The sequence below is a fragment of the Suncus etruscus genome, chromosome 1, assembly GCF_024139225.1.
Source record: "Suncus etruscus isolate mSunEtr1 chromosome 1, mSunEtr1.pri.cur, whole genome shotgun sequence".
Lineage (NCBI taxonomy): Eukaryota > Metazoa > Chordata > Mammalia > Eulipotyphla > Soricidae > Suncus > Suncus etruscus.
In genome coordinates, this window is record NC_064848.1 from 207819582 (window position 1) to 207827124 (window position 7543).

General features: G+C 55.3%; 1 protein-coding gene across 2 annotated transcripts in view; it reads left to right on the plus strand.

Annotated features, from left to right (window-relative positions):
* FOXK2 (forkhead box K2) overlaps positions 1-5633 on the plus strand; it is a 28255-nt gene extending 22622 nt beyond the window's left edge. Inside the window, exons 4-8 of one of the 2 annotated variants that reach the window (XM_049776183.1) lie at positions 146-339; positions 990-1165; positions 1671-1967; positions 2043-2249; positions 4000-5633. In XM_049776183.1, the coding sequence (XP_049632140.1) occupies positions 146-339; positions 990-1165; positions 1671-1967; positions 2043-2249; positions 4000-4193 (1068 nt within the window). In that variant the 3' untranslated portion in view covers positions 4194-5633. The remainder of the gene's footprint in view (positions 1-145; positions 340-989; positions 1166-1670; positions 1968-2042; positions 2250-3999) is intronic. The other variant, XM_049776191.1, reaches the window with a different exon arrangement.
* The last annotated feature ends 1910 nt before the right edge of the window (positions 5634-7543 follow it).

Below are 7543 nucleotides of genomic sequence, written 5' to 3' on the forward strand. Positions count from 1 at the left end.
TACCCCCTCCTTAGAAGACACAAGCGCACCCCACCTTCGGTAGTACCCCAACACCGGGTTTCTACTATGCAGCGCAATAAAGTCAGGGCACGTTTTTCTTTCTCAGCAAAGAAATATACTAATTCTACGTGTTTTTGTTTCATAGAATTCAATTCGCCACAATCTCTCTCTGAACCGTTATTTCATCAAAGTACCACGTTCCCAGGAAGAACCGGGCAAAGGCTCCTTCTGGAGGATAGACCCGGCCTCTGAAAGCAAATTGATAGAGCAGGCTTTCAGGAAGAGACGGCCGAGGGGCGTACCTTGCTTCCGAACACCTCTGGGACCGCTCTCCTCGAGGTAAGGAACTGGGACAACCGAGTGGCCGCTCACATCTGGGTGCATCTTCAAATGCAGCAGTGATGAACTGCTGGGTTGGGGCTTTGAGTCAGAAGGAGAGGGCAGGTTGCTCCCTGTGAGGTGTGTGCTTCGAGTGACCCCAAACAACTCAAGACTGTCCAGTTTGGACCTCCCTGCACTGAGTCGAGTGGGTGCCGACGGCAAGCGAGCGCGGCCTGCTTACTACTCGGGACTGTGCAGTAGAGCAGAGCTGCTGTCCAAGAAAGTGCCCCCCCCCCCCCATGCCACCCCACGAGAAGTTGCTTTCGCCGCTTCACCTTGAGCTGCACAGGAGCCCGTACAGCCACGCCATGGCAGCTTCTTTAAGAAGTGGGTGCCACGTTTTAGGGAGAAACAAGTGGAAGGACTAACAGGGTCGAAAGCCCCATGCTCCCTGCCATTCACTGCCCCATGCATGGCCTGCCCAGTGCCCGGTGGCTCTGCCACAGCGAATTGAGTCCCACTGAGTGTTTGTCACAAGCTGTGGGACTCGGGGACCAGAGTAGCTGGGCAGAGGACAAATGACATCCCCTTTTGCAAGATGCTGGCCAGCCTCAAGCTGCCCGTCAGTTCTGGCTAGGTGACCCACTGCTCTCTCTTTGCTGCCACAGAAGCGCACCAGCCTCTCCCAACCATGCTGGGGTGCTGTCTGCCCACTCCAGCGGTGCCCAGACCCCTGAGAGCCTGTCAAGGGAAGGTTCACCAGCCCCCCTGGAGCCTGAGCCTGGCACCCAGCAACCCAAACTCGCTGTCATCCAGGAGACGCGCTTTGCACAGAGCGCCCCAGGTGAGATTTGCGGGAGCCTGGGATTCCAGCATGCCGTGAGTGAGGTGGCCGCAACCTGCTCGATGAACGAGAGGCCCGGTTTCCCCACTCACAAGCTCCTCCTGGGGTACCCCAAACTAAGAGAATGGGGGTGTGGGGTAGAGAGAAAGGCTGTTCGAGTAACAGGCGATCGTGCGGGGAAAGCACCTGTCTTTGGGCCTAAGAAGGTGGCTTCACTGGGCAGTTAGAATGTATCTGCCTCCTGCTGTGGTTCCTGCTGCACCTCAGGAAACTGTGCTGCGGTGCCATTTCCTGTGCCCATGGGCATGTGTGTGCACACCCGGGCAGAATGGGGGCAGCCAAGACCCGGCTCTGCTCCTGTGCAGGAAGGGGCCTGGTCAGGACTGCACACAGCAGAGACGAGTGAGAGAGCAGATGCCGTTCCCAGGGCATGACCTTGCGTGTGGTTGTGAGTGCTGGTGCCTCGGACCCTGGCCTCACGCCTCCCACTCCCCCGTCCCCACAGGCTCGCCTTTGTCCAGCCAGCCTGTCCTCATTGCTGTGCAGCGGCAGCTGCCTCAGGCCATCAAGCCTGTCACCTACGCGGTCGCCACCCCCGTCACCAGCGCCACCTCCCAGCAGCCCGTGATGCAGACGGTGCACGTCGTCCACCAGATCCCCACCGTGTCTGTCACCAGCGTGGCTGCGCTGGCCCCCGCCAACACGTACACGGTCGCCGGGCAGGCAGTGGTCACCCAGGCAGCCGTGCTGGCCCCTCCGAAGGCAGAGCCCCAGGAGAACGGGGAACACAGGGAAGTCAAAGGTGAGCAGTGGCAGGGCTGGCTCACCGGCCCCCAACCTCCAGTGGGGCTCCCTGTAACCTCCTCTCCCGTTTCAGTGAAAGTGGAGCCTGTTCCCGCCATCAGCCACGCCACGCTGGGCGCCGCCGGGCGGATCATTCAGACCCCCCAGCCCACCCCGGTGCAGACAGTCACCATAGTCCAGCAGGCACCACTGGGCCAGCACCAGCTCCCCATCAAAACTGTCACCCAGAATGGGACGCATGTGGTGCCCGTCCCCGCCGTCCACGGCCAGGTGAACAGTGGTAAGTAGCAGTACCAGTTTCCAGAGAGAAGTTTCCTCAAGGCTCGATTCCAACTGTGGCGCTTCTAAGCTGTGCGAAATCCCGTGGCGGCGGCGGGGGGGGGGGGGGGGGGCGCTGGTTCCTGGGGTCGCTTACCTTGGCGGGGGTGTGCGCGACCCCCAGTTCATTCCTGACTCTCACAGCTTCACTACCAGAACATTTATGCCTCTCTCGGACGCCCAAGGCTTGGGTGGGGGCCACAGCAGGGTGCACTTCCTGGGAGCACTGCCCTGTGCCTGCCTTCTGCAAAGACAAGTGTGCTCCCTGCTCTGCCTTGCAAGTCTCAGCCAGCTCAGGACACCCCTTTGGTGACTGGGGCACAGGTGGTAGGTAGCATGAGGGGCCTCGCTGGTTCGGGCAGGAGGGTGATGGTGGCCCTGCACGCCACAGCTGGAGACCAGGAGCTTCGGGTCCCGTCCATATCCTGGTGAAAGTCAGCTGGGCCTGAGCTTGCCTCCCCCCCTCTCCCCCCGGCTCCTCACCAGGCTCTTGGTCCAGCTCTTCCTCTTCCCCCTGCCCCACTCTCCCAAGGGTGGAGGGTTTGAGGCATGTGTGGGCTCATGGTAGATGAGAAAGCCGCAAGGTTTCCCCTTGGCGACTGCTGCTGAGTGTCGGCTGTGCCCAGTCTGGGTCTCCGCTCTGTGGCTCATTTAAGATATTCTGGTTTTAGTGTAGTCTGAATCTCGTATTCCTGGTGGCTCTCAAGTGTCTGTAGTGGAATATGCCTCCATTTTTCAGGGTTCAATTTTTTTGGTTTGTGTTTGTTTTTGTCACACCTGGTGGTGCTCAGGGCCGACTCCTTGCTCTGCAGTTGGGAATTAGTCCTAGCGAGACTCAGGGGACCCTCTGTGTGCAGGCTCAGCAGAGCCCTCCCTCCCTGCTGTCCTGTCACTTCGGTCCCCCTGTATGCAGTTTGGTTCCCCACAGTTTGTGCAGTGGTGTTGGGGTGCTGGTCTCTCCTCTCCCAACATCTTCAGGTTCCATTTCTCAGGAGATAATTCCTTAATTTCCCCAATTCCCGTACCTGCTAGAATGACTATTAAAATTCAAATATCGGGGCCGGGAAGGTGGCACTAGAGGTAAGGTGTCTGCCTTGCAAGCGCTAGCATAGGACAGACCGCGGTTCGATCCCCTGGCGTCCCATATGGAACCCCCCCCAAGCCAGGGGCAATTTCTGAGTGCATAGCCAGGAGTAACCCCTGAACGTCAAACGGGTGTGGCCCAAAAACAAAACAAAAAAAATTCAAATTCAAATATTGTCAGGATATGCAGCAAGAATCCCACCAGCTCACAGATCATACTCAGTAAACCAGCAGGTCTGGCAACCACGATGGCGGCCACATCTGGTCGGTTTAGCTGCCCACTAGACAGGCCCATCCTGGGCTGCTCCTTGGGCCTCCTGGTGCCACCGTCTTCTCCCTCTTCTGGTGCTGACCAGTCTTTGGTCACCTTCAGAATTGGCCTGGGACAGGTGAGGGGGAGTAGCCAGGGGCTCTCGGAGTGTCTGGCATCAGCAGGGTGACCCTACCGGTGCATGTGACTTCTGCCATGGCCTCCGCCTCCCCAAGTGCCTCACTTGTTTGTTTCTATGGGAGTGCCTGGCTTTGCTGCCCCGTTCCTGCTCAATCCTATCCATTTGGGGTTCTTGCCAGTCGGCACTGGCTGAAGTGGGGGCACGAACTCAGAGGTCTCACTCCCCGTCTTCTTTCAGCAGCAGCAAGTCCTCTGCACATGCTGGCAACCCACGCCTCTGCCTCAGCCTCGCTCCCCACCAAGCGCCAGAATGGCGACCAGCTGGAGCAGCCAGAGCTGAAGCGGGTTAAGACCGAAGAGGGTGAGAGCATTGTGATTGCCCTGAGCGCGGACACGCCGGCCTCGGTGCGGGAGAAGAGCGTCCAGAACTAGCTCAGCATCTGTCCATACTGGGGACCCGCACGCACGACTCTGGTGCCAAAAGGAGACATGCCTCTCACCGATGCTCGGAGCCCGTCCTCGGTGGGTAGAGGGCCCTGCGGTTGGACTTCACCTCAGCACTGAACAGGAAAACCCAGGTGGCCTTAAAACTCCTTCTTTCAGACAAAAGTCACACCCGAACAAAACCGCTTCCAGAGACTATGTGTCCCCGCCCGACACCGACACCCAGCCTCCCCACTCCCCGCAGGGACTCGGCTCCTTTGAGCGTGGCCGCGCCCAGTGCCTGCCGGCTGCCCTCGGAGGGCCCATAGGCCGGCGCTAGGAGAAAAGACAGTATTTTGTTGTCCACACGTGGAATTAGAATATTTTGAGGTGTACTTTCTTTCTTTACAAAATAATGGGGTCTTTGACATTTCACATCACTCCATTTCTATTCTGGAAATTTTGGAATCACACAGGACCTTTCGTGTGGATTTCGTTTGGGGAAAAGAAACAACACGGTTTCATTTGTTTTTGTTGTTTGTTTTCAGCCTATGGCATGATTTGCTTTTGTCTGTCCTGTTTGAGTTCAGATGGAACACCTCGGTGACCTCTGCAGATTGTCCCTGTTAGTGCAGTTACGATGAATTGACCCCACCTCCATTTCACATAGGATGGATGGTGGACAGACGGACACTGCGGGCTGCATGTGGCCAGGATGGAGAGAACTGCCCGCTGCACTTACCTGTTTCTCTTGCTACTTTGTTGTTTGTTTCTTTGTGTTGACTTTGTCCCTAGCATAATTTCCACTCTAAGTAAAACAAGTCTCCTAAGAATTGTGTATGTTTAAAACCATGGAACTATTACTGCTTCATTTGGAAAGAAAGAAAAAAAAAAAGATTCGCTCTTGTCTCTCACCCCATTTCTAACACGCCACAGAACTTCGTGCGTGGCACACCGCTCCTGCTTGGGGAGCTGCCTTCTAGCTCTTGGCTTCGTCCACAGCCTCCCCAGCTCTGGTGCGTGTCCCCACCGTGGGGAGAGCAGCTGTGCCAGGAACATCCTGTCGTGTCCTGGGAAAGGGGTAAGGAAAGGCCCCTTCGCCTCTCCGATGACTCCAGCCAGGCCGAGGTCTCTCCTGCAGGCAGGAACCAGGTGAGAAGCATACGAGCCCGTACAGGGGCCCCGTGCTCCTGAGGAACAGGTGTGTCCCTTCTTGGCGTGTTCAGGGCTTGGCCGAGCGGCCACGTGAGATCAAGGGCTTTGGCCCCATCGTGGATTTTTAAATGTCATCTTCATAACATTATTTATTTAAATGTAGTTATTTTGGTATTTAATTTTTTTAAATAGAGGAGAAACCCTGTATTTTCCTGGTGGAATGAAACAGCTCTCAGAATGGCTATTTAGGCGACTTAAAAACATTATTATTTACTTAAAACCAAATATGATGAACCTGTTCTAAGTATTGTGTGTCAATCCACAGTATGGAGCTGTCACATGTTATTGCAGATAATGCATATTAAAAATTATGAAATAACTTCACACTAGCTGGATTTATACTCAGCCACTTAAATAATCCAACAACCATGTGAATGAGGGCATGTGTGTTACAGGAGCAAAGCTAACTTGCACACAGAGGCAGGTGGGTCAGAGCACCTCAGGGAGCACATCCTCACTGCCTGGCACTTTACAGACACCTTGGAATGTAGCTTCGTCTTTTTTACTCAGAGGTTTGCAAGTTTGTCAAAAGGAAAAAAAATTGACTGACACCAGGCAGGGAGGTGCGGTGGGGTGAATCCCGCCAGACTCAATTTAAAGGTCATGGTCAGCGGCTGCAGGTGTGTGTCGGTACAGACCAGACAGCCTCTTGGGCAAAGAGCTTGAGTGACAGGCAGGTGTTGTGCGCCCTCCTGGAGCTGTGTCTGCACTACAGGTGCCTGCTCCCCCCACCCATGAGCCAGATTCTCTGCTCCCCGTGTCACCCACCTATCACTGGGTTATCTCTGAGCCTACGTGGATCTGTGCTTAGTTGTCCAGCTTTAGAGCAGAACAGACTTGCCAGAAGGCAGCCGGGTGAGCCCTTCCTCTCTCTTCAGTGCGCATCCTCGGCTGGCTCGTTCGTTGGTGCAGTCATCCTAGAAAGAAGGCGAAAGAAGGCAGGAAAACCACCCAGGAAATAGCTAACTGCTAGAACCCAGGCAGCACCTCTAAAAGCTTCTGGATTTAGCGCCTGTTCCCAAGAGCTAAGAGCTAAGAGCCTTTCACACTCAGGGTCGCCGCTTGGGCCCGCTGCCGGCTTCAATGCCTGGTGCTACAGCAACACCACTGGTCGCACTGACTCCCTCCCAGCTGCCCACAGGTGGATCCGAACTACTGCCAGCCTCAGCTCCCACCTCTGCCATCTGCGCTCTCTGAGGGACTAAAAACTTCATTTCCGCAGCTTTGCCCTGAGCCAAGCGAGAGCACTTCACATTCCAAGGTGTCTGCGTGGTCTTCGGCTCATCTCCTGCTTTGGGAGAGCCCCCCCTCTGCTTCCTCTACTGAATAAAGAGCAGATGGGGGTTGTGGTCAGCAGGGCCTGCACCACCCGTGTCAGGACTTGGGGTTTCTGTGCTAGTGACGAGGAGATAAGTGACAATCTTCAAGTCCTGACTGCCGCTATTCTAGGAAGTAGAGTGATCTGTGTGCAGAGATTTGAAATTTTAAAAAGTACCAAGTTCCTGAGATTCAATAAAATATTTTTATTAATTTTTATTGAAGAGTATCATTGTCCTTTTGCTAACCGTAAGCAGTTATTTCTTTTGTTTCTCTTCTGTGCTGCGCTCACTGGAGAGGGGTAGGCAGGAGGAGCAGGCCGCTGTGGGGCCAGGCCTGTTGTGTGACAAGCAGTGGAAGGACACCCAGTGGTGTGACATTGGCCTTGCAAGCCAGGAGGTCACACTTGCATACTTGCTCCTCAGCCAGCAGGAGTTCTGGCTTTCCCTGAGTCTTTGCTAAAGAGCACAGAGGAGCCCGAGAGGTAATCCAAGCGAGAGTATTTGCCTTCTATGTGGCCCAGGTTCAATCCCTGGCGTCCCATGTGGTCTCCTGGAGCATCTCCAGGAATATTCCTGAAGGTAGAGCTGTGAGTAAGCCTGAGCCTGGAGTACTGCCCTTCCCCCTGAAAAAGAATCAGCGCGTGGCTGTTGAAGTTCCCACAGAGTTTGACACTTGGGGCTTCCAGCTTCCAGGAAGTGCGCTGGTGACAGCTTAACAGTACTACTGGCCCATGACTAGAGAGGTCAGGGCAAGCGCTGGATATCACAGCACCAGACCCTGGGCAGCTAAATGCAGTATGCTGGAGTCTGTCAAGAACCCTTCAC